This window comes from Macrosteles quadrilineatus, unplaced genomic scaffold (genome assembly GCF_028750875.1).
Source record: "Macrosteles quadrilineatus isolate MER2022 unplaced genomic scaffold, UCM_ALF_1.0 Scaffold_7__1_contigs__length_78375512, whole genome shotgun sequence".
Taxonomy (NCBI): Eukaryota; Metazoa; Arthropoda; class Insecta; order Hemiptera; family Cicadellidae; genus Macrosteles; species Macrosteles quadrilineatus.
Window position 1 is genome coordinate 31,935,102 of NW_026542600.1, and position 27,742 is coordinate 31,962,843.

General features: G+C 34.0%; 2 protein-coding genes across 4 annotated transcripts in view; one reads left to right on the forward strand and one right to left on the reverse strand.

Annotated features, from left to right (window-relative positions):
- Positions 1 to 1,892: 1,892 nt before the first annotated feature.
- Positions 1,893 to 14,232, reverse strand: LOC128998735 (NADH dehydrogenase [ubiquinone] 1 alpha subcomplex subunit 7-like). Its single transcript, XM_054425061.1, has 3 exons — positions 14,045 to 14,232; positions 4,796 to 4,986; positions 1,893 to 2,034 (listed from the first exon to the last, which is right to left on the reverse strand). The coding sequence occupies exons 1-3, from the start codon at positions 14,117 to 14,119 to the stop codon at positions 1,974 to 1,976; spliced, it is 327 nt and encodes a 108-aa protein (XP_054281036.1). The 5' UTR covers positions 14,120 to 14,232; the 3' UTR covers positions 1,893 to 1,973.
- Positions 14,233 to 16,756: 2,524 nt separating this feature from the next.
- The window catches only part of LOC128998691 (protein PAT1 homolog 1), a 79,835-nt gene continuing 68,849 nt past the window's right edge, over positions 16,757 to 27,742 (forward strand). For all 3 annotated transcript variants that reach the window (XM_054424932.1, XM_054424934.1, XM_054424933.1), the window contains exons 1-5: positions 16,757 to 16,967; positions 20,483 to 20,570; positions 23,288 to 23,361; positions 25,606 to 25,665; positions 27,338 to 27,445. In XM_054424932.1, the coding sequence (XP_054280907.1) occupies positions 16,944 to 16,967; positions 20,483 to 20,570; positions 23,288 to 23,361; positions 25,606 to 25,665; positions 27,338 to 27,445 (354 nt within the window). In that variant the 5' untranslated portion in view covers positions 16,757 to 16,943. The remainder of the gene's footprint in view (positions 16,968 to 20,482; positions 20,571 to 23,287; positions 23,362 to 25,605; positions 25,666 to 27,337; positions 27,446 to 27,742) is intronic.

Sequence of the window (27,742 nt, forward strand, 5' to 3'; positions counted from 1 at the left end):
TTGCAGCAAAACATATTTCCAGTCTATGTTGTAGCTCTGCCCAAACGTTAGTAAGCATATCCTGGCTTACTTTTGTCACTGCAACATGTTAAAAAAAATACCCTCGCTGCAGCAAACCTGCAGACCAAGCGAAGTTCCATTTGTCTGAATTTATTTTCAATTCAATCTATTTAAATAACAATAGGTTTAATGAGTACTTAAGTTTGCTGCTACAAGGAAACTAACAAAGTGGGGTTTTTAGTAAAATATTAATAGCTTAGTATAAAATAAATAAATTTGCCAAGTTTGATCGAAATATATCAATAAGCAAGCAAACTACAACATTTTACAATATTCTCCATAAAAAACATAGGAATTTTAAATTTACAATTTTTTGAATTTTCACTGTACAAAAACACTTTGATATAGTAAATAATTGTTTTTAAGCTCTTTAAAAAGGTCTAGAGAGGAATTGGGAAATTTTGTTTTGAGGGTCAAACATTAGAAAAACCATTATTTACCCCATAAAACCCCGTTCCCATGGTCCAATCATGCTGGTTCGCAAACTCATTCAAGTTTTCCCCGCTTTACACCTTTAAACCAAATTACATCGAAATCAGACAAAACTTACTCAAGTCCACGGACGTATATACAGGGTGTTTCAGTAAAGCGTAGCGGGCTACGCAGATTCAGATTTTACATGCAAAAATAAGTCGAAAATGTAGAATAACATTTTTTCAATTTTGGCTAAGTTTAGCCGTAATCCGCCATTTTGTATTTTTTTGAAAATAATTAATAACTCAAAAACCTCTGGAGGTATTTTTTATGAAACTTGGTATACACTTTAAGTCTGCAGGTGTAAATATTCTCCGAAAATATCATTGGTCAGACTCATCTAACATCAAAATGGCGGCCATTTAAATTTTTTTAAGCACAATGCCATGAAAACCAGCCATTAAAACAAAGTTTTAAATGGCCGCCATTTGATGTTAGATGAGCCTGATCAAAGATATTTTCGGAGAATGTTTATACCTGCAGACTTAAAGTTTATACTTAGTTTCATAAAAATACCTCCAAAGGTTTTTGAGTTATTAATTATTTTCAAAAAAATACAAAATGGCGGATTACGGCTAAACTAAGCCGAAATCAAAAAAAGTTATCGTACATTTTCGACTTATTTTTGCATGTAGAATCTGAATCTGCAGCATAGCCCGCTACGCTTTACTGAAACACCCTGTATATATAAGCAAACATCTATATATACTTATATAAATCTATATATATATATATATATATATATATATACATAAATAAACATTTGAACGAACGGTGTTTTTAGCCTCTGGGGACATCAAAATGAAAAAGTTAATCGGTCCCGGGCCTAGGTCTTACTGTCCCATCTACGGTAATAGCTACTTACCTATAGGGAAATTCGCTAAAAGTGATTTTTTAGACAATGTCCTACAGATAAATCTGAATGTTTTTGATGTTACTTATCTGAATGTTTGTACAGTGAGTATTGTATTAATGATTCGTTCTTGTATCACAACTCCAGTCGCTACAACAACCATTGCTGAAGTAAACTCATCTACAGCACTTGTCAGTTTGAGTGCAATACATCTACAACAGACTCACTGAAAAACACAGTCCCGTTTTTGACTAAAGAATATAAGTGGATTTTGTTAGATTTGCTGAGGCGCTTATAGTTATTTATTTAATACTTGTTAAAAAAAATGCACGTTAACAAGATATAGAATATCTTAGAATCCAAGAATTGCAAAATTTAACCAAAACTATTTCGTCTCCACTTTATTACGCTATGCATGGCTTATAAATAATTGAGAAGATTTCCTCATACTTAAATCAATTTGTAATTTCATGTATTGTGATAAGTTTACTGAATAAAACAAGTATTATCAACAAGATTTAATTTATTTAACACACAAACTACTATTAACATTCTTAATTAAGTTCTATTTAAACCACGTAATCATTCAGTCCCAGTGGTACACTTTTCCTGGAGTCCTAGACTTGACATCCCTTGCTGCTACATCCCTGAAAGAGTTAAAGATTATTGTAGTAAATCAATTATAATTATACTTACTTAATATAAATTAATTGAACCTTTAGGGTACACTAACCCTTACGAGACTATGCCTATGTCTGATAATTTGATTATTGGATGAAATAGGCAACTAGGAACTACAAAACAATTAAGATGTTGTAGAAATATTTTTTTTGCTTATGTTATATAAATGAAAAAGCTTATATGTAATATTTTCTCATAAAATAAACTGTACTCGAGTAACAATGAAAGAATTCAAAGTGATCAAGTAGGCCTACCTGTACCAATTGACGGTATTGAAGGACAAGAGACAAGAAATCTTCTTCTTTTTTTATAGGCTACTACAATATATAATAGGTTACGTACCTTGGTCCGTCTCCAGTCTTATCTTAGTCTATGGATGACTAGTTTCAGGTACAAAGACCCATTATCAAATCCTTTAAAACATCATCTTGAATTTAGTCAAAAATCTGACAGAAGTCTTCATCAATATATAAATGCAGGTCGACACATAAAGTTTAAAATTTGTGTATTTAAATTTTAAACTTTATGTGTTGACCTGCATTTATATATTGATGAAGACTTCCGTCGGATTTTTGACTAAATTCAAGATGATGTTTTAAAGGATTTGATAATGGGTCTTTGTACCTGAAACTAGTCATCCATAGACTAAGATAAGACTGAAGACGGACCAAGGTACGTAACCTATTATATATTCGAATATCAGTATTGGTGGCAAAGATGTTTAAAGCTACTACAATAGTGCACATTTACTCTTCAAAATTTGCCACACACAAAGTTTGATTTCAACCACCCTCATTATTAATACTTTTTTATAAATACTCATATATCATTAAAATCAATTAATTTATAGTATATTACATTACTAGACTGGTAAGTGGTGTTTTACCGTGCGAGCACGACAGTTCCCGCACAGGATCTTCGTGCGAGTAAAATATAGCTTACCGGGCGAGTAACGTATGATACTTTACATAATACTAACAGAAAAATTAGTACATTTTAAACTCATAACACAATTTGTTTAGGACATAACATAAATTATAATATTTTTATATTTCAGAAAATAAAATAGGCCGTAGCAATTAGCTGTTTATTTCCTCAGCTGACTAAGTGCACGGTAAAAGTACATAACGTTACATTTCCGTGTTTATGCACGGCAAAGGGTAAATTTCCAGCCTATCAATACGGATGGAAAAGTACCAGTTTCTGTGTAGTATGATGTAAATTTTTTACTTGTAATTTTTCTGTTTCAGTTTATTATGGACGGACGAGGATGGGAATGAAAGTGTCTAGATTTATAGAAAATGCTAGTCAGGCAAACCAGTTTTAAAATTCAATTAGGATAAACCAGCAGTTTTTACGTGGGTATAAACGGTTAATTCGGCAGTTGATTCAGGATTCAGGATCAACGTCTTAAGAGTTAATCTTGATTTTCATACAATAGAAATCTTGTTCCAAGGGCAAAGAGTAAAAGGCCCTCCCCTGCCATCAATTTTTATGTAAAACACTGGACATAATCAACATACCACAACCATCTAACATCTGAATGTATGTAACACATTTGATGTTCTTTTAGCATTTCTAAAAAATAAAATATCTAATTCTTATTTATGTTGTTTTTTAGCGAATTTCCCTATAGGAAAGTAGCTATTACCGTAGGTGGCACGGTAAAACCTAGGCCCGGGACTGATTTACTTTTTCATTTTGATGTCCCCAGAGGCCAAAAACACCATTCGTTCAAATTTTTATATATGTATAATATATATATAGATTTATATATATATGTGTCCGTGAACGCGGTAACTTAAGTAATTTTTGTCCGATTTTGATGAAATTTGGTTTAAAGGTGTAAGGCGAGATAAACTTGAATGAGTTCGCGAACCAGCATGATCGGACCATTGGAACGGGGTTTCCCGGTGGGTTTTATGGGGTAAAAATTGGGTTTTCTCATTTTTGACCCCCAAAACACAAAATTTCCCAATTTATCTCTAAATGGGCCATATTAAAGTGCTTAAAAAACAAATAATTTAGTATATCAAAGTGTTTTTGTACAGTTATTGGTAACGGAGAAAATTCAAAAAATTGTAAATTAAAAATTCCCATGTTATTCTTATGGAGAATATTGAAAATGTTGTAGTTTGGTTGTTTATGGATATATTTTGATCAAACTAGGAAAATTTATTTATTTTATACTAAGCTATTAAGATTTTACTAAAACACACTTTATTAGTTTCAGTTTCCTTGTGGCAGCAAACCTAGGTACTCGTTAAACCTAAATAGATTCAATTAAAAATCATTCAGAGAAATGGAAATTCACTTAGTCGGCAGGTTTGCTGCGGGGGGGGGTATTTTTTTTCATTGTGTTACTTTTTTCAGAGATTTTGGCGGCCACATTTAACCTTGCATTTGCACGTTCACATAGGCCTCAGGACAGTGCATGTAATGTATCCAGCAAAGCAAGGGAGCATTACAAGAGTGAACTGTACTGATAAAATTTAGTGGCGGACACCAGGATTCGAACCCATGACATTGCTGTCGTAATGACTTGCAAGTCTGTTATGCTACAGGGTTACGATAGGGTTAAATTACAACACTTTAATAATGATGATACATAAACTATAGATGTTTATTTAGACACATTGAACTGTCTAAATCTTACAGTGCTTAATGAATTTTAATTTAGCTTTTTCGCAAGTGGTCATTCGTGTTTACCAGGTGCTATCTACTTACTTTGAGTGAGTGGCTGCAATGAGTTTCTGGTCGCTAGCTAGCAACAGTGGTGGCTTAACCTCATGACGTCCATCGCGAGTGTAGTAGTAGTTGCTAGAGAGTTTGCTATGAGGACCATCTGGCAGAACTGGAGGGGGCTGAGTACGAGCAGCATAGTAGTCAGCAAACCTCAGTGCTTTTGTGTGTGATCTCTGCAAAGTTTTAAAGTTTTTTATATTTATTCTATTTAATCTACATGCATTAGTGTCTCGATTGAGCAAACCTAAACCGGTCGAGGCAAGCAATAATAGTAAGCTATAAAGTAGAAAATAAAAGGCAGGTCCGCATAAGCGGCATTCGCCCAACACCGGCTTCGAACAGCGACTCGCCAAATCACAACTAGTGTGGATCAATGTTCATCTACTCGTTATTTGGTTATCATCAGAGCCTGTTATTTTCCAATCTGTGTGTACGAATATTCAGGAAAAGGCGGAATCTTTGTTCAATCCACGTATAAAGTTTTCAGCTTGTGTTTTGGCAAAAGAGTTTTGAGTTGTTTTCAGTGAATTTCCCATTAATTGAAAAGAAGCTACCATAGATAGGTGGCACGATAATACATCTACCTGGTGCCAATTTACTTACATTTTTTATTTAATGGTGACAGAGGACAAAAAGAGTACCGTAGGTAAATTTTATGCATGATATATTATCAAATTTATCCTATACAGTATATAGGAGATGTCCAAAAAGTCCCGGGTCGGTTAAATATTTTTCTAAATATTAAAAATAGAGCTACAAAACTTTCCACAAAGTTAATGGACATAAAAATCTATTTTATAACATATTCAGTGATCCGCTACTTCCTCAGAGGGACGGCCCGCTAGAAGTCAGAAGAAAATCTTAAATGTAAGCATAGGTTGTGTTGATATGCATGTCAATGAAAATGTCTTTATTAGTAGAATACGATGCCACAAATTTGAACACAATCAGACGACCGAGTCAAAAATGGCAGCCATTCAGAGACTCGTGCAACGGAGAAATTGTATGGTGCCCGGCTTCTGATTTATCAGTTTCTTGGACACCAGTCTGCAGCAACAGCAAGATGGTGGGTCCACTGAATATATGATCAATTGTTTATCAGTTTGATGTGTTATATTACGTAATAAGTAAATAAATATATCAATAATTCATTCTATGAGAGGAAGTTTGTTCTATTTTAATATTATTAAGTAGGCTACCGTAAATAATACGTTGATGTGTAAATTACAATCCGATGTGCACCCTAAACTGGTGACTAACCGTTCAGGGATTCCAAGACTCTAGCCCTGGGACGGTACTGGTGAGTAAATCACCGGATCATTTTCACCAATACATGTTCCCAAAATGCACCCAGTGTTATTCATAAAGTTTCTTTTACTCCATTGCAAAACGTTTCTTACTTTATGATATTACACTTGTAGGATGTGTAAGTTACAGTTTCTTAACTGGGCTACCCTAATATAGATTGAAACTATCAATTTGATTAGTAAACATTTTAACTAATAATTATTGTACAATACCTTGTCAATTAATCCAAATGTTGATGTCAGGTTAACAACCTAAATGTTTCGCCGTAAATGCGGCATCGTTGGGGTTACAAAACATAAGACATCGATGTCAATACGTTTTGTAACCCCGACGATGCCGCATTTACGGCAAAACATAAATAAATAAAAATGTCTTTATTAAGCGTTTCTCTGGTACACCAGCTTTTCAGAACTACTTTTGTCACTATACTGGATATCTTATCCTACTATTTGGCCATTATACACTTAGACAATAATTAAAAATTTTTTAAAAGATATCTTTAAGTTTTTCTTTAAACGTTTTGCTAGATGCAACAACCTTCAGGCCAATGGGTAGACCATTGTACAGTGAGGGTCCAAGGTATGAGATGCTCTTCCTCTCAAGCTCTAGAGAAACTCTTGGGAGGTGAAGCCTCCCACCATGACGTGTCCTGCGCTGGGAAACCTCATCGCGAAGAGAAAGCCCTTTCGCGTAAATAGTCAGGCTTACAAAGAGACAACACTCTGTGGGTCATGCAGCACGTCACCAACCTGCACATGGCTTCAACAGGAAGCAGACTAGCTACTTCTCGAAAGGGAGAGACATTATCAATTGTTTTAAAACAGAAAATGAAACGGATTGTGCAGTTTTGCAGACGTTGCAACCGATACATGTCTTCCCAAGAAATGCTGTTGCCATATGCTGGGAAGCAGTAGTAAAATACTGACAGTATTAGTGACTGTACAAGCTGAAGTTTTGTAGCCTCAGGCAACAAGCCTCTGAACCTAAACCTCTTAGTCTCCCTAAAGCTCGGAACTGGGAAACAAAGGTGACATGATCTGAGAAATTCAGGCGTCTGTCAATCACGATGCCGAGTCTTTGCCTTCTCACACACTACCATTGAGTCAAATGCCTTAGTAGGGTAAGCTTAGTCCAGCATAACCAGTGAACTGTACCTACCTTTATCTTTAGCATCTATCATATCACTGAAGAGATTTGTCAATGCAGTACAGGTGCTATGGTTCTTTCTGAACCCTAGGTGTGTGCGAGTACTCGAACCTTCGAGATTTTTAGTCGAGCTTCTCATTATTCGGCTCGGCTTGAGGCATTTAGAAAAAGCTCGAAGTTCGAGCCGAGCTTTTAATACTAAGGTAAAACTAAAATAACACTTAATTTGTATTGTAATTGAAAAATAAGTTACCACAATTCTACGTTGTTTATGCATTTGAGGTTTGATAAGCACGGACCTCGGCTCAGTCAAGACGCAATGATTATCCATCATCATTTTGAGGAGATACGAAAGCCTAACTACCACTATCGGGTTGTCTTGTCTTTCCAACACAGCTATTCGTATCGTAATTTACAACACAGTGCGAGTGTGTTGTGCTTGATTGGCTAGTCGCTATAACGACACACGGTTGCCGTGACAACCTACAGTGCGCGGCACTGAGAACTGCGCCTTGTGTGGGAGGGGAGAAAGCAGTTGAAAGGAAAATAGGAAGGAGGAAAATAGAATGACGTATTGCATCCAATGACGACTAAACAAAGTCTATGAGTCATGGTCCCTCTCAGACGCCATGCTGTCTACAAATAGAATAAAATAATTTGTTGGTTTTATCCAGCAACTTTATTGCTAGTTCTGTCTGGTGGACTCTAGAGGTCGTGTTTTCTTTAAAATTAGTTTCTTGTTATTTCAAAAATTTAAAATCTTGTTTAAAAAAATACAGTCTAATCAAAAAAATTGTTGACGATCCCAGTGTTACATAATAGTATAGCCTATAATAACTTTATATATAGTAGCCTACCTATGTTATTAAAGGACTCTATGATACATAAGGCTGTGGTGTCGGGTGTACTATTTTTGTAACTCAATGTAAGAAGAACTCATGATCAGGATGTAATAAATGTACTTCAATGCTTAAGCATGGTGTTTTAATATTATCCAAGTTAATCTTGTTTAATTATAAATATTACTTAAGTAATATTGAACATGGTGTAGGTGTGGAGTCGGTGTTATTTTTTTATCTACATAACATCGATGTGAAAGACTTTGTTATAGAAATAGAAGTAAATGAATTGGAAACTAACCTAACATGGATTTCAAGCCGCCGCGTGGGTTAGTAATTGACGATAATGTTGCTAACAATTGGACATTATTTACACAAAAGTTCAAAAACTTTCTGCTCGCCTCAGGGAATGAAAACAAGGAAGACAAGGTGAAAATAGCTATGCTGCTAAATTGCATAGGTGATGAAGGGATAGAAATCTACAACACATTTAAACCCGAAGAAGCTGATACTATGCAGAAGGTAAATGAACAGTTTGATAATTATTTCATGCCCAAGAAGAATGTTGTATATAACAGGTATAAATTTTTTACAAGAATTCAGCAAGAAAATGAATCAATTGAACATTTTGTAACTGCTCTGAAGAGTCTAGCAAAGCCGTGTGAGTTTAAAGAAGACGAGGAGAGTCTAATTCGTGATCGTGTAGTGATTGGTATAGTGGATAAACAGCTTCAAGAAGTACTTCTTCGAGAAAGTGACCTAACCTTGACTAAAGCTTTAAATCAGTGTCGAGCCGCTGAACTAAGTAGACAGCAAGCGCAAATAATGCAAGGTAAGGTAGGCCTAAGTTCATATAATAGCATAGGCTTACATGCCATTAATAATACAAGACCTAAGTCGTACAATAATGGAAGAAGTTTTAGTTCTCAGAATAAAGCTAGTAATACTAGGCCTAATCAAAAACAAAGCTACCAGTCTTCTACAGCACGTGAAGATAAAAAGACAGCTCAAACATACAAGTGTTATAAGTGTGGAACTGAACATACAAAGGCTAACTGTCCAGCGTACGGAAGAACGTGTAAAAAATGTGGACTTAAGAATCATTATGCCATTGGTTGTCAAAGAAGTGCCAATAAAAGTAAGCCAAATCATAATAAAACTGTTCATGAAGCTAAGCTAGGGTTAGAGGACATGGAAGATATTTTTATAAGTGCCCTATTCCAAGAAGACACAAGTTCACAGTCCAGTCCGCAGCATGCAGCCCAAGGAAAAGTCCAGTTCAAAGATGTGTCCAGAGAGGTCGTCGAGAAGATCAACAGCATGGAGAACAATAAAGTGAAAGTGTCATCGTGGATGCAACAAGTTAAAATTAATAATCAAAGTGTTAGTTTTAAACTAGATAGTGGTGCTGAGTGCAATGTGTTACCTGAACATGTAATGGATCAGTTGCAGCTATCCAAGGTCAGTTTAGAGCCTAATTATAGCAAAATCCTAAGCTATGATAATCAGGAGTTAAAATGTTTAGGAAATGTAATTCTTGATTCGGAGGTCAATGGAGTCAAATACAAAATTAAATATGTAGTGGTCAAAACTAAAAGTGTTCCTATACTAGGGTTAAATGCTTGCATAAAGTTAAATTTACTTCAAAGAATAAATAATTTAGAGTTAGATTCAGAGAGTTTAGCACGTAAAATGAAGTTTGTAGACAAGCATAAAGAAGTTTTTACTGGTATAGGTAAATTTCCTAAGAAATTACATCTCGAGCTCAAAGATGGTGCTAAACCTGTTGTAAATTCAGTCCGAAGAATTCCTGAATCAGTCAAGCCTAAGCTTAAAGAGGCCCTTGATAGGCTAACAGAATATAATGTAATTGAACCAGTTGATTATCCAACTGATTGGGTAAATAATATTGTAATAGTAGAAAAACCAGACAAGTCCTTACGAATATGTTTGGATCCAATTCAGCTTAATGAATGTGTAAAGTTAGATCCGTATCCAATTCCATCGTCAGATGAGTTAGAACTATTGTTGCGAGGAAAGTCTTATTTTACAGTACTTGACATGAAAGATGGTTTTCATCAAATAGAATTAGATAATGAAAGTAGCTTGCTAACTACATTCATAACTCCTTTTGGAAAGTTTAAGTACAATAAACTACCATTCGGGTTACGAGTAAGTCCAGAAATTTTTCAAAGATATAATGTTCAAATGTTTGGTGACATTCCTAATGTAGGAATCTATTTTGATGATTTTATAATTGCTACGGAAACAGAAACAGAACATAACACAGTCTTAAATCATGTAATGGAAAGAGCGTTAAAAAACAATGTTAAGTTCAATGATAAAAAGTTACAGTTTAAAGTAAGTAGTGTTAAGTATCTAGGCATGATATTTTCAAAAGAAGGTGTAACTCCAGAACCAGAACGTGTAAAAAGCATTATTGCATTAGAAGAGCCTAAAAGTAAAAAAGAGCTACAAAGTGTTTTAGGGGTAACTAACTATCTATCTAAGTTTGTTCATAACATGAGTCAGTTAACTGAACCTTTAAGACAACTTTTAAAGAAAAATGTTGATTTTGTTTGGACAAAAGATCATACAAAAGCATTTGAGACACTTAAGTCTAAGATTGCTGAAGCGACATCGCTTAAAATATTTGATCCTAAAATAGATTGTGAAATTTTTGTTGATTCATCCAATTATGGGTATGGAGCATGTCTTTTACAGCAAGGCTGTCCGATAGCATTTGCGTCTAAAGCACTAACCGATACAGAGTTAAGGTATCCAATAATAGATAAAGAAATGGCAGCTATGTGTTTTGCGTTGTCTAAGTATCATAAATTCATTTATGGTCAAAAGGTTACTGTGTATACTGACCATAAGCCTCTAGTTTCGATTGTTTCCAAGAACATGCATAAAGTTTCCAATAGGTTACAGAAGTTTAAACTAGAACTACTCAAGTATAACATTGAAGTAAAATACTTACCTGGTAAATCTAATGTACTAGCAGACTTATTGTCAAGGAAAGTTGATAAGAACATGAATGATAGTTATTTAAACAGTGAACTTGAAAAATCTGTAATGGTACATAGTCTAAGTAATCAGTTAAGTATGTCTGAGAGTAAAAAGCTACAGTTTAAAACTGCTACTGAAAATGATGAAGTTTTGAACAAGGTTATCAAATACGTTAATGAAGGGTGGCCTGGTTATAAAGTATTGGATAATGCATTGAAACCCTATCATAAGATTAAGGATGAAATTTCCCATGAAAATGGTTTGCTATTTTTTGGTAACAAGATCATTGTTCCTTCTGTATTGCGACAAAGTATGCTAAACCTAATTCATGAATCACATCTTGGTGTAGTTAAATGCAAAGCTAGAGCAAGACAAATTTTGTTTTGGCCTAACGTAAACAGGGACATTGAAAACCTAGTTTTAAGTTGTCAAATATGTGAAAAATATAGGTTTGCAAATGGCAAAGAACCATTGTTAAATCATGAAAAGGCTACTAGGCCTTGGCAGTTTGTATATAGTGACATACTAGAGTATGGTGGAAAAAATTATTTGGTTGTAAATGATGCTTATTCTAACTGGGTAGAATTAAGAAAGCTATTTGACAAATCAGCTAACAGTGTCATAAGAGTTCTAAAACATATTTTTTCGCAGTTTGGCGTACCAGATCGTTTTGTTTCAGATAATGTTCCTTTTAGTTCTCACATGTTTAAATCGTTTGCAAATGAATATAATTTTGAAAGTGTGACCAGTAGTCCTTTTTATCCAAGAAGTAATGGTAGATCTGAGAAAGCAGTGGCGATATGCAAAAATCTGTTGAGAAGGGCAAAGGACAGTGGTAAAGATATCGAATTGTTGCTATTGGATTAAAGAAACACTCCCCTTAACAATGTTAATGTTAGTCCAGCACAATTATTTTTAAATAGAGTATTGAAGTCAAAAATGCCTATAAATACAAAGGCATTAAATCCAAAAATAGTTCATGTCAACAGAGATAGGTTAGATAAAAAATCTAAGTTGTATAACGATAGGACATCAAAGTCACTATGTCATTTTGATAAAGGTGATAATGTTTTGATTCAAAAAGGTAAAGAGTGGATAAGTGGTAAAGTCATTGAAAAGTTAAACTTTCCCCCCAGAAGTTATGTTGTTCAGGATAGATATGGTCAAGTGTATCGTAGAAATAGAATTATGTTAAGAAAGTGTTATTCTAAGGTTATTCAGTCTGATTATTCTGATCTAATCGCACAAACTAATTTTGGGTTAGAAAATATTGAAAGGCCTAATCAGAATGAGTTTGAGAATAATGTTAACATACCAGTACCAGTACCTAATAGGCCAGTAACAAACCAAACCACTAGATTCGGTCGAACCATCAGAAAGCCTAACCATTTGAAGGAATATGTTTAAGTCTGTCTGTTCATTTGTTTAATCAACATTTGTCTTTATGGATTTAAATCATTTTGATTAAAAAAGGAGGATGTTACATAATAGTATAGCCTATAATAACTTTATATATAGTAGCCTACCTATGTTATTAAAGGACTCTATGATACATAAGGCTGTGGTGTCGGGTGTACTATTTTTGTAACTCAATGTAAGAAGAACTCATGATCAGGATGTAATAAATGTACTTCGATGCTTAAGCATGGTGTTTTAATATTATCCAAGTTAATCTTGTTTAATTATAAATATTACTTAAGTAATATTGAACACCCGGAGAAAATTAAACAACTCAATATGACGAATTGATCAGGCATGTCAGAACTTCTGCATAGCGAATTTAACCACTCGAGTCTTTCCCTCGAGATAACAAAACCCAACATTAATTATTGTTTTTGAAATTTCACAGTTCCAGGGTGCCCACGCAACAGGAATTCCAGGAATTTATGGTGGCTTGAATTTTACGGGAATTCTGTCCGAGATACGGGAACTTTGGTTTTTGACGTTTATTTATATTTTATTTGTATTTTATTTTTTTGAAAAATTGTAAATTTTTTATATAAGTATTGTGGAAATAAAACTGATTTGATTTGATTTGACGCTATTGCATAACACAAAGGAGGAACTATTACATTGGCAACGATATCATTCTATCTGATAAGAATAACTACACTTGAAGGATAAAAGATTGTATACGGTAATTCGTTTATATTATACCAACAAACTATTTCAGGAATTCTATTTTGGGACGATGAAAGATAAGGAAGAAACAAAAAGTGGTCACGTGTTCAAATGTAGTGGGCGACACAATAAGGCTGTAAACGAGTTCAGTTCAGTTCTTATCGTGATTATCTACTATTTTATGTCTTGACAATTCTGAATGTTCTTTAAAATATTAAAATAACATTGTATTTATTTAAAAATAGACTGGACGTTATTATTGTGCAAGTTTTTTTTAGGCTTAATAATTTAGATTAGGTGACCCTAGGAAAAGCTCAGCTCGAAAAAGCTCGAGCTCGAAATTTTTTTAAAAAGCTTGGCTCGGCTCGAGGTTGAAAATCAATACTCGCACACCCCTACTGAACCCTGACTGCAATTTAGGTAATATTTTGGGTACAGTTTCTTAACTGGGCTATAGTAATCCAGGGGCCATCAACATAGAATTCAAAAACTTTTAACTATATTAATTATAAAAAAATAAACTGTTAACCTAAAAAAACCAAACTTGCTGATAATGAAAAAAATCGGATAAAGGTTTTCTAATTGAATCGATAGTTTAATTCGATGTTAGGGTAGCCCAGTTAAGAAACTGTACTTGTTACATTAAATAGGTCACCCAAGCGCAATGTTTTTTTAGGATTTGTCATAGGCGAGAGATTCAAACAAATTTTTTTAGTTTCCCCATGACTAAGCTAGGCTAGGCCTAATTTTACTTCAACTACCGCACATTTCATCAATCATTGAAGCAAGACAAAAAGTAACTTACACCCAAGAGAAAATCCCGGATTGCTTTTACCACTGGGGATACATCTCGTAATGTTTCTGGAGGTATTTTAGGCATATTGTATTATTTTACCCTGGTTCCAGAAAACCAACACAGGTTATGATCTTCAAAAACAATGAATGAAAAAATTGAATGACCTCGGGCTCGGGCTCGGCACTCGGCAGACGGCAACAGCCAACACACAATCAATCCAATCCCGATCAGTTCAGTAGATTGATGGATTGAAGCGAAAAAAATTCACAATCACAACACAGCTGACAACCATTGAGCCGTTACAATATGGTCAGAAAGCAAAGATGATTTATTTGTTTATTTATAAACGGTTGCACCATTTTTTACAAGAAAAATACAATGTCTTATAGAACATTCGATTTTTGTTTGTTTACATTTTATCAGGCTGGGGGAGTCTTAAATGTCCAACAACCTAGCACCGACATCTTATTATTTTGTTGAAACTGAATAATTATTCCCATGTGGTCGAAGCCATGATCGACACTGTCGGCTATATGGGATCATAGATAAAAGGAGTATAGACACTTCTTTTAATCTATGATGGGATGTTGGTCAAATGGAAATGTTTCTGTTTCGGCTAAAGCTAAGCGCAAACGGGCGAGTTTTCGAACGGCCGATTAAAAATCGACTTTTATGTCTAGGTGGTAGGTGCACACTTGAGCAACATTTTTATTAGTTGAGGAATGGATTCTTGACTGTTTTGTTGTGATTTACTGTTCAAAGATAGATTTAATGTAAACTACAATGGGCTTTGTCGAATTTTGTGTTTGTAGTTTACTACTTAGCACGGTACAAAACAGCTGGTTAAAAAACAAATAAATACATTTAAAAAAACGTTAAAATTTAATTTTTAAACAAAGTTTATTAGTATGTAGCCCTGATAAACACAAACTATTTAAATATAATATGCCAAAGAATATATGTTAAAAATCATGAGGAAATCTAGATGCGTTGGAAATAAATAAAAGTCAGTAACAAAACATAGTTGTAATTTTGTAAACCTATTTTATTACTTTAAAAAATTGCAAGGTTAGTGAATAATAAATCAGTAGTACATAAATCAATGCACATCACTATAGTATATCATCATAACTGTATAAAATAATTAGCAATGTCTTAGCTGATTATAAAATCTACTGTTGGAATTTAAGATGACAAGTAGGCCTACTTACTTTCATGAATAAATTGAAGAACAGAAGAACTGTCCGAACCCCGAACTGTCGACTGAGTGTGCATGGACAGGTGCATGTTACAGACCCAGACGGCCGGCCGACTATATCGCCCGCCTGCAAATCTGTGACATTCAACCGATTTTTAGATCGGTGCGATTCTTCGATTCTTGGCATTTATTTGGGCCGTTCGACGGCTGCGGGTGGTTTGGTCTTTCCTGGTTTATGGTCAGGCGGGTTCTTCAATTGATCACTGTAGTGTTGCCGGTTTATTGACTTTTACCTAGACCCAGTGACTATGATTTCACTAAGCTCAGGTGTGAATGGTTCCTCTGTACCTTACTTATTTTTGTTAAAAAAGTAACTTTTACCCATAACAGTAATGACCATGAAAACCTATTGCTATCGTCTGATCATACTGGTTTGTGAACTGGATCAATTAAATCTTGGTTTTTGGTATACTCTGGTTTGAAGTAAATTTCATCAAACTTTTGCTGAAATTATTTATAGGTCTTAGTTAGTCTATTAATTATATTCAATTTTTGACTTATCTTTCACATATAAAACTCTTTAAATGCTTGTTTTTCATAGAGACAATTACTGACACCTTCGAAAATAACGAGTCAATCCTCCTAGACTCTGCGATCTGAACAAGCAGTGACGTAGCAAGGGGGGGGGTCCGGAGCCCCCCTTTTGGTCCTAAATATATATGTATTTTTAATTAAATGTAAAATTATATAATAATTATTATATAAATTATATAATAATAATTATATAAATTATATAATAATAATTATATAAATTATATAATAATAATTATATAAATTATATAATAATAATTATATAATAATAATTATATAAATTATATAATAATACTGTATTGACGTTATGGCTTATTATTTTCAATGCCATGAGAGCTAAAAAAAAAGACCGTTTTAGGGCCTATGTTTTCAAAAATTTTCCCAAACCCCCCTTCTACCTGGGCCCGGTCGGTTGACCCCTCCCATTTTGAAATCCTGGCTGCGTCACTGGAGTAAGGCTTTTGATGTGGTGTCCCATAAGCTATAGGTTATGGGCAAACTAGTAAAGTATGGTGTGGGTGGAATTGTGCCGAAGTCCTTGTCTTGTTATCTGGCAAATCGCAAGCAGTAGTTTAGTTTAGTTTTTCTAGTATGTGCCGTTAAAAAATTAACAGGGAGTCTCCAGACATTTTACTAACCCTGCATATTGACATTCTGACGCCATTAATCAATCCCTTATTGGGTAAAATATGAAGACACGGTAATAAGGTAATAACACAATAAGGTAATGTTTATCGAAAACATTACGTTCGTTTGACACGGTCGATATGTTTTGGTAGATCTTACGGATTGTGCATTGTCAATTGGCCTGGGGAAAAAAGTGAAGACCCTAGACCTAGACCCATCGTCCTAGCAGAGTAGAGTAGAGAGAGATGCAGGCACGGCAGATCCAGAATCCAGATCCAGATCCAGATCCAAATGAGATGGCCGCCACCACCGCCGCCATTGGCATTCGTGCTTCTTCGCTTCTTCTGATGTATAGTTAGTTATAGTGTAGTTTTAAGAAATGATGTGATGAGTGATTTTTTATTTTTAACCTTTTAAACTTAATATTTTAAATATATTTTAATTGACTGTATAATTTTAACTGGTTTGTTTTTGTGTCATATATAAGGAAAAATGTCGGACTTCTTCGATTTCAACGTAAGTAGGATACCCTACTCCTAACCTGTCAGAAGGTCCTTAGTTTTATTACTTTAAAATGTTGAGCCTATCATCGAAAATGCGAGTTTGAAAGGATGTCATCAGTAAAACGCATTTATTCAATTTTATGTTTATATTTAAGTAATAACTAGCCAGAACTTGCTAGGTTGGCCTAGCCTAGCTGGTTAAGCCTACCATGAATTGAACGTATTCCTCTTGGAGGGATGTGCCTACATTTTAAGAGTAGGACTGAGTCCAGAAGCAGCAATTAGCCAAGAAGGAAATAACTTAATAATAACTATTATTATTAAAATAACTTAATAATAATAATAAGTCTTATTTATCCTCATTATTTTTCTACAATTGCTTGCCTGTAAAACTGGGAGGTGCCTATAAGGTAGTAGGCCTAGGTATCTAAACCAACCTTTATGTAAACCAAATATTAGTGGTTTTGTTACTTGTAGGCCTGGCCTTAGCTTTCTTAGTAGGCCTAAGTCTCAAGTCATATAGAGTGTAGGTACCGTCCACTTCCTGGGTGTCCACTAAGGACCATGGTAATAGCGTCCCAGGTTAAGTATTTATTTATTTATCATACATACCAACGACAGAGCCATTTTAAAATAAGCAACAAACTGTTTCCAACTTATAACACAAAATCAATGTGACAATCGATAGAACAATAGAGAAATCAACAATAAATAACAATATAGACGACAGTAGCCTAAATCTTAATCATAGCCTAAATACCCTTTAACCCTTTGCCCTCGAATGGCTGGCCACAGCTGTTTCTGAGTCAGCTTGTCATTGTTCACGCAGCACCGTGACTGTCAGGTCATTCAGTCAGCACTGCTGGCCAATGTGGTTTCTCTGTTAGGTTGGTCACCATTCTGCCAACCCAGCTACACCATCTTGGATCATGTCTAGGCTAATTTTGTTTTTGTCGGTCATAGTAGGCCCCTACTTTTGTGCTAAGGTTTTACACAAATTAAAAATAAGTTCAAATAGCCTAGGCCTAAGTCTAATATTACCGTAAGTTATTAACTTACCTATATTTTATTGAAAGCTAATGAATTAAGGAAAACAATTAAAATTAGTTTACTGTTTAACCCTTTTGCCGCCAGCATTTTTTCATTTGTATAATCGAGAACCGTCGAGGCCATTTTGTACTTAAACGCAATGTAATGTAATTTATAAAATGGCTAGGCCTACAGTAGGCTATAACTTTTTTATTCATTCAAATATTTTTATAAAACCTTTTTTTCTAGAATTGTAATAAAATTGCCTTTATAAAAATACAATATCTATAGCTTGGTTTGAATGGATTTTTTTATGTTAGAGCCTATTAAATGTAAGTGAAAAAAATTAAAATAAATAAATACTTTGAGTACAACCAAGATAACTAAGTTATAAGAATAAAAAATACTTTATCAATAAGTTTATTTCTGTTGTTTTTTATTAAGAGTAAACGCCTATACACATTTGATAGCAAGCATGCAACATTTTAAAATCCTACCTAGTAAAGTAAGCTTCTTTTCATATTCTTTAATATTCTGTGAGTCGAGGTGCTACCTCTGTTTAGTGCTGCAACCTACGGGAGAATTACTAAAACAACGTTCAAAAAAGTGTGTTGTTGGATGGTCACTGATACTGGCCTGATGAGCTGACAGGGAAATTAGTAGTGGCAAGCAGTGCTGGCCGGAGGCACAGCGCCGTGTAAACATGACAAGCTGTAGAATGTAGACGTGTCCAGCAGGGCTGGCCATTCAAGTTGAGAGGAACTTTCCTAAAATTGCTCTGCGACCGCAAAGGGTTAACCAATTGGGGTCAGGCTAAAGATGTAGATAGGCCTAACCAAAATTTATCTGTAGACCTGTAGTTGAGTAAAACTTGCAGGCCTATACTAGATCCATGGATCATATCTGCTATAGGTAGCATACAGTATTAGTTGACAGGGTTGGAATTTATTAAAATAGCTCAGGCTAAGTTAGGGTCTTAAGTTAGATTTTATCTTTTTCTGGCCCAATAGGCTAGGCTAGCCTATTCAGTCTAATTGCTATTGGTCGCTAATGAATGGCATTAATAAGGCCTAGGCCTACACTTAATTTCTCTCCAGCATATTATAGTTTTATTTTATTATCTTAGTCCTAGCTCTTAGTTTTTTCAAACTGCAGTTAACTTAGACACCTGCGCCCTTAAAACTAGGATACCGGTAAACTTAAAGATAGCCTTTATTTAAAAAACCAATCCCATTAACCCTTTCAGTGCTATAAGATGATATATCGGTGTGTGTCGAACGCAAACAACGATAAGTATATCGTTGTTATGTTAGTGTTTCATCCAATAAGTGCTAACGATAGGCTGTATCGTGCCGGCGTGACTTTCGATCGTGTGAGTTTAAATGGAAATATCGGTTGACTTGGTCATTGTTTCAAACAGTAATGGTTTATTTTAAATCGTCATACGATCGAGGCCCGACAAGTTAGGCCTTTATTGTTTCTTTGCACTTTTGAGATAGAAAATTTTATTTTTACCGATATTTTTCCTCTCGCACTAGACTTTGCCCACATCATGGCAAGCCTAGCACTTTTGGGACAAAATAAGTAGATAGATAACTCTACAATTTTTTTAGAAAATTACAAATAATTCTAGCACCGAAAGGGTTAAGTAAGCTATTTTAGTTCAAGGTAAGTACGGTAATAAGTTAGCCTAAGTTACTCAAAGGTCTTATCCAGGCCTTATTTTAGTCAATAGATTGTTAGGCTATTCCTTTAAATATAAAGGTGTAAGTTAATGTAATAAGTGAAAGTCAAGAAATGGACATGGCAAAGATAAGTTATGTAGGCCAAGAATTGAAATGCGAAAAACAAATAAATATCAACTATGACAACAACAAAAAATAATCAGACTGACAGGTCAGACTGAGAGGTGATCGTCCATGTAGGCCCTAGTTCGCTACAGAGTTGTAGGATTGGTCTAGAAAATTAGATCTAAGTTTCACTTTTTTTAAATCTTTTAAATGGTAAATTTCTTATAACTAATGGGAGTTTATTGTACAAAGTGAGTTGATGGTAAACATGACAATGTAGGGTTTTCGCAAGTCTTAAGTAGCTAATGTACCGGTAGCCTAAATAAAACAAATTATTCAAATCTATTGGCTGTTCTATTGGATTTATAATTTTTTTTTAAATTCATTTAAAAAACTTAAAAAGATTTCTATCTGACTTTATGAAGTTTTGTTATTTATTAGGTTAAATCTATAGTCAAACAACTTTTCATAGGCCCTATCCAATATTTAGGTATTCTTAAAATACGGTACTATTTCGTGTTATGAACCAGTACATACAGGGTGTCCATAAAAAACGTTTCAGGACTTTGGGAAATGAGTCCTCATTCTAATAGGAAGAAAAAAGTTGATGTAAAGGTATGTCCGAAAATGCTTATTTACCAAGCTATCCGCTATTTTGTTTTTTATACAAAAATAATTCGCAAATAATTATGTTTTTAAACTTTTTCAGACGTCCATGGACAAAACCTTCGAGGAATTCGATGATACAGATTACGATGCTTTGAATAGCGAAACTTTTGGACCCATGGATACACCAGGTAAAAACAACTCTTCATTTGTAATTTTCTTAATTTTGGATATTCTTGTTTTATCTATCTGAGCTATAATCTTCACTTCACAACGACAAAGAAATTGAGTGAGGTTAGATCAAAAGTATCGTCATGCCTTGATACACCCATTTTATCGTACAAAATCCAAATAATAGATCAATACCACTCCTTTTTACTTCAATAACATCTAGTGATATTAAATGCCTGATTACATCCAGATTCCTATTACTAACAAATTAAAATAGTAAACGATTATACAGGGTGAGTTTAAAATGAGTTCCCCCCCTACTTTTTTCTACATTTCTTATGATATCAACTTCGGACCACGTCAGATCATTGTAGTGTAGTAAGTACTTCGTTATGACTGGGTAAACATTTTTGGCCGCTATCTTGGATCCGCCATATTGGATACAAATTTTTTTTTTCAAATGTGAAGGTAAGGTTGTGACCCATTGTTTCAAACTAGAATTGTACGCTCATTACAATGCCGGAATTAGTTTTTAAAAATCTTGATCCGTTCTAAAGTTATGAGGACTTTTTATAACTTTATTTTTAGCCCATTTTAACATTGTGCATTTACAAACTAAGAACATAATCTCAAAATAGTGCTAGATAAAGATAAGTATACACCACCATTCATTGTCGACCTATTATCACTTGGTTATGACGGATGTTTTTTTTTCGGCCGCCATCTTGGATCTGCCATTTTGAAATGTGATACTGTAAATTAATTTAAATACGAAGGTGGTGTTGTGACCCATCATTTCAGACTACTTTTTTATGCTAAATTTAATGCCGCAATCCGTTTTGCATTTTCATATTTGTTTTTTGAAATATTGGATAATTTTAATATTTCATCAAGAAAGCCTGAGAAACAAAAACGGATTGCGGCATTGAGTTCAGCATAAAAAAAGTAGTTCAAAATGATGGGTCACAACACCACCTTCATATTTAAATTAATTTATCACATTTCGAAATGGCAGATACAAGATGGCGGCCGAAAAAAATACATCCGTCATAACCAAGTGATAATAGGTCGACAATGAATGGTGGTGTATACTTATCTTTATCTAGCACTATTTTGAGATTATGGTCTTAGTTTGTAAATGTACAATGTTAAAATGGGCTAAAAATGAAGTTATAAAAAGTCCTCATAACTTTAGAACGGATCAAGATTTTTAAAAACTAATTCCGGCATTGTAATCAGCGTAAAATTCTAGTTTGAAACCATGGGTCACAACCCTACCTTTACATTTGAAAAAAAAAAATTTGTATCCAATATGGTGGATCCAAGATGGCGGCCAAAAATGTTTACCCAGTCAAAACGAAGTACTTACTACACTACAATGATCTGACGTGGTCCAAAGTTGATATCTTAAGAAACGTAGAAAAAAGTAGGGGGGGAACTCATTTAAAATTCACCCTGTATGTTTATATGTGTATCAAACTTAACACAAAACTTGAGTGTGGATTATGTTTTAAGCTGTACTTTTGCTCAATATTACACCATGGTTACAATTAGGCACTTGTACACAGGCCTACCTATTTATATTGTTCAGGAGCATTGATCTGAATATTCATTTTACACAACTAGCTTTCATGGCATTGGCATTTAACTATTTGGCTCAAAGCATTCAAGCGTTTAGACAAAAACTGTTCTGATAGTTGATAACCTAGTTTTGTATTGTAATTTAATATAGGCCTAGTTTTGGGATGTTCACTTTCAAGTCAATCTTCACGATCAAGTAATTGTATATGCAAATATAGACTGGATTTTCTTCAAAAACTTGTTAGCGAATTTCCCTAAAAGGAAGGATCTATTACGATTTGTGGCACAACAAGTCCTAGACCCGGGGCCGATTTACTTTTTCATTTCGATGTCGCCATACAGTAGGCGTTATTAATATACTTTATAAAATGGCCACCAGCAGAAAGAAATCCTGATGAGGTTTAATATGTTTTAAAAGGTTTAAAATGGAGGATTCATCAGTGCTTCATCAACGACACAAAATCGTAAAAAAATGCATAGAATATTATTTTTTGTTTCTTTGTAGCTAAATTTTAAAAGTAGCTTAAAGTGGTTTAAATACCTGCATTTAAGTAATCCAATTCGTTGCTTATGTTGCAACCGGTTTCAACTCCGTGGAGTCATCTTCAGGCGTCCAAGGATATTCTATCACTTCATTTGAAGGTCGTCATAGTTTAAAAAAACGAATATACACGTAACACGAACATTGAACACCGAACACCGACGTGTAACATTTAAAAAACATACAAAGTTGCTGAGAAGGTTAGCGACGCGTACCGTCCGGATGTAAAGTCTAGACTCCACTTTGTACGGGTATGTTTTTTAAATGTTAAACGTCAGCGTTCAGTGTTCAATGTTCGTGTTACGTGTATATTCGTTTTTTAAAAACTATGACGACCTTCAAATGAAGTGATAACTTATCCTCGGACGCCTGAAGATGACTCCACGGAGTTGAAACCGGTTGCAATATAAGCAACGAATTGGATTACTTAAATGCAGATATTTAAACCACTTTAAGTATTATACAGTAATCCAGTGGCTAAAATCCATCAATAAGAAAAAGTAGCTTCCCCAAAACTGCTGAGAGTCAACTGTTTAGTTAAAAGATATGTGATCAGGCCTTTGCCCATTATCTAAAAGTAAAGATTGTTATGAAATCTGAATTTGTTGATTTTAGATGGGGATTGGGAAGAGACACATGAACAGTTTGCCATGAATATAGAAACCCCCAAGGAGCCTAAAGAGGATAAAGTAAGTATTATAGGCTATCCTAGAAATACATTGTGTGAATGTTTAATTTATTGATTAGTCTATATTAGGCCTACATGTAAACATGTATAAAATGCATTGCAAATAGTATTTATGCTAATGATGTGGGTCGGGTAAATATTTAGGCATACTCAGTGAGTAGGCCTAAAGGTGGGCGTTTTTTAACATAACAGAATGAATAAAAGTGTTGCGGCCGCGGCAACACGTTGCGGAGAACTCCCTGTTATTCTAATAATGTATCTATCTACACCACGTTGTGGGAAAGCCGCGCGGACAACGAAAACAAAAATATGCATTGCCGTTGCCGCAAAGCTACCAGAGCAATGATAACTTCGGAAATGAACTGAATCATTATTAGACTGTTGTTATATACATTTTGAGAAAACGTATTGAGATAGAGAGAAACCCCACTACTGCAATTACCTGCAGGTAGAGGGTGTGGGGGGTGAGGTGAGATTCTGTTGTGTTTGACAGGAAACTCTTTATTGTGGGAAATCCATACCTGTGCTATTTGCTCTTATAATATCCAAATATAGTTTGGTTTCACATTTGGCCTTAAGTATCGGTTCTGATCTCATAGTCCGAGTGTTATCTCTCTCGCTTAATGATTTAAGCTAGTTGAAGTTCAATACAATTTTTTGTAGTTGGTAAAAATATTATTGTTGTTAGTAGTGCTAATAGTTTTTTAGTTGAATAAATGAATGAATGAAGTGTGTTTATTTCTACATAATATATACAGAAAACAAAAACATACTTTCAAATACAAATTATACTTACAAAATATAAACTAAGACTAAGAATAAAAAATAACATTTCTGTATAATTTAATTCAATTGATTATATGAAATACAGCAGACATAGTCAAGTGCTGCCTGTGCGTCTGCTGGGTTGCTATTTAAATAATTATAGTAACCAAGTCATATGGAATTATTGCCTATAAAAAAAGAATAAATGTAATAGGTAGACTGTTGCTTAAAAAATTATTAGTTTGGAGAAGGAGATTTATATGAATTCACTATAAATCGAAAAGGTTTAATTCGTACATGTAGGTACTCATTGTAAATGCATTTAGTTTTTGAATTAGAATCTGTTTGAAGAACAATGTCTTCTAATAAAAAAATTAAAACTAGCTATATGCAGAGAAATTTTACTGTCGCAAACCAAAACTTAAATAATACTGTAAGGTAAGTGATAGCACCTTTCAGTAATTGATCCCAATTGATTGATTGATCTTCCAATTGATTTATGCCAGGGTGAATAAAAAGTCAAGACTCCCTCATCTAATATTTTTTCCAAGTTAGGACACAGTAAAGTCTTCTTGTACACAGACACAGGGTATTTTACCTGTAGAACTTCACATACCCGGCTATCAGTACTGTGGACTTGGAACGAATTTAAGGATGAGATTAACAAGAGGTGATCCAGACATAAATAAATTGGATGCTGCATGTAAAAACCACGATATAGCATACTCAAGATCGAACTATAGTAAAATATACACAAATACCCTTTTGGTGGTCGTGCAAACTTAGCAAAAAGTTTCATTTTATAATTTTGAAAAGTTTTAGTGTCCCCAAAAAATGAGGGATTATGGGCTCAACTGGAGATGACTCTATATAACATATATTGACCTTTAAACATTACCAATTTAATTTTAAACAGTATGATTAAATTGGCATTCTGTTAATTACGTTTTTTTAACCCGCCCTTATGACAGTGTGTATCCACTTTTTCAAGATCCGAATCCGGTACCGACTGATTCTTGGATCCGCCCATCACTAAGAAATACTAAATTGAAACTAGTTTGTAGCTTGTAGCTGTCTAATCATAAATATCTGGTTATTTTACCTCTTTAATATGTGAAACAAAAAAAGCAAGTAATCGGCAGAAAGTTTAACACGTCAAGCTTTATATAAATAGCTTAGGTAGCAAAAACATTTCTCAACAACAGATGAGCCATAGTAATTTATTTGGCTGATACCACATATTTTAGCAACTTTGTTACCATTTAATCATTATTTGCCATAAAACATGTTTAATTAGGTTGGATCAAATAATTTGCTCTTCAATGTTGACATGATTTCTATATTATTATTGCTACAGCTTAATTATTCTTAAATGTAAAATAACTAGGAAAAGTCAATCTTTGTTGTTTTTAAATATAAAACTTAATTGCTTCTATCATGTGTATATAATCATAAATTGCTCTATTATTATTATTTTCAGAGCAATGAAATGGAGCAGATGCTTGCATCGCTTACTATGAATTGTATCTTCGATGAAGATGTAAGTAGGCATGTTTTTACTAGTGTGTGAACTGTGTGCAATGGTAGGAAACTAGTGATGGTAAAAACCAGAAATATTTTAAATTCAAAACCAAAACCAAAACTTAAGAAATCTTATCATGAATCTCAAAAAACCGCATGCAAAACTTTGGTACTTGCCTGGCTAAGGTTTAAAAATACAGGTAATAATTCAATGTTCACTAACAAAACTTACAGAAATTAAAATCATAACCCAAACAGAATAACATAAATACGAGACTTAAAACCAAAGAAACATAATTTTTTATTAACAAACAAACACTAAAATAGATAAACTCCTTATACTCACATCAAAAACATGCGAAATGAAAAAAAAAACATGAATGAGAATAATATTTACTTTAAACCTATAACAACAAAATTTTTACCAACAAAAAAAAACGGAATTAATTTAACTCCTTTTGCAGTTCTAAGCTTTGATTCAAAGATTGAATCTCGAAACAGATACCATTCCAAAGTACTGGTGGGTTTGAAATTTAACATTCGGTTTTGTTTTGCCTCATCACAATAGCAAACTGCAATATGCTTTAAATCCATGACAGCTCCCCATTTGGATGTACAGTAGTTTATATGCTTATATGGTTAAAGTACAGCACTACAGTGAGTTGTAATGTGCCCAACTTGCTAATCTCAACCGTAAAATGGCTAGCTACAGAATATGAAAATATAGTAGAATTACTATCATTTGGATCAATTGGGACTGGGCCCCATTGGTAAAAAAATCTGTATGAATAGGTCTTTCACTTATAAGCACATTTTCAAGAAAGGGAATTGGCACTTGGCGGATGACTCATTCCCCACCGATTGATAGGAAACTACAATAGACTCGCCACATGATGGACACAATAGGCACACATTCGGTAAAAAATAACCGCAAACTGCAGAGAACTTAATTTTCCTGAGCGATTTTATTTATTTAATATAATAAATAGGTTGCATACCTTATAAATCCGACAAACAGCTCATTTTGAAAAGAAGGTTGTCGCAGTTGGATGTTTTGACAATGGCCGATACAAGCCGAAACATGTAAACAACCTTCTTTTCAAAATTAACTGTTTGTCGGATTTATAATGTATGTAACCTATTTATTATATTGAATACAACAGCTCAGGAGCTAGAATGGAAATGAATTTTAATTGATTTATTTCATTCGGCTTGAAGTGATCCCGATCATGGGAGTATTGCTTTACTTTGAAACATGATTTGTACAATATATTTAACGTCAAAGTCAAAGTCAAATTGTTTATTTCAAAAATTTAAACAATACCTACAATGCACAGATATAAGTTATAAAGAAAATTACATAGAGGCTGAATGGATTTAAACTAATACAAACTTGATTTAAAAAGTGAGCTGAAACTGTTCCTCTTGATAGAATTAAATGAAGGACAATAAGAGGCTAGTTTGTATCACCGTCCTACTAGGATTAACAATTTACAGAACTGAAGGAAATATTTAATTTCACATTCATATCTTCTTCACCAAACTACAATGTGAAAATTCTACTGTGTTTACTTTCATGTTTTATATTAGAATAGTAAATTTGTCTCTTTAAAAGTTTTCTGTGGAATGCAATCGATGGTAGTTTATATGCAACAAATCATGTTTTATGAAATTAATGTTTCTATTTTCAGCTCACTGAACTGAGAGGTAGTGTAAACGGGTCCTCTCAGCAACCTCCAGCTCCAAGTGTTAAGGCTGTACCATCAAGCCCATGGGCCAACAATTTAGCTACAAATACTGTAAGCTAATACTGTAACTATTTTATAAGTCATTTTTAGTGTTTGTTACAAAAGGTGTATGCTGCTCAGAATACTGTAATGCTCACAAATACTGTAACTATTTTAAAACGTCATTTTTAGTTTTTTGTTATGAAAGGTGTACGCTGCTGAGAATTTCAGCTGAGTCAAACCTAAATTTAAATTATAATCAGATTTGACAAAATACTATTCTTAATATTGTAGGTTATGAATAACATTTAAATGCTGTTACAGAATATGAATTGATAAATGAATAATTAAAGAAAATAATTAATGACT

Excerpts from the sequence above, each read along its gene's own strand:
- LOC128998735 (XM_054425061.1), bottom strand. The coding sequence starts at position 14,119 with ATGCCTAAAATACCTCCAGAAACATTACGAGATGTATCCCCAGTGGTA. Across the intron at positions 4,987-14,044 it reads TCCGGGATTTTCTCTTGGGT|AGATCACACACAAAAGCACT; the intron begins GTAAGTTACTTT and ends AAAACTTTGCAG. Across the intron at positions 2,035-4,795 it reads ATTGCAGCCACTCACTCAAA|GGATGTAGCAGCAAGGGATG; the intron begins GTAAGTAGATAG and ends TAACTCTTTCAG.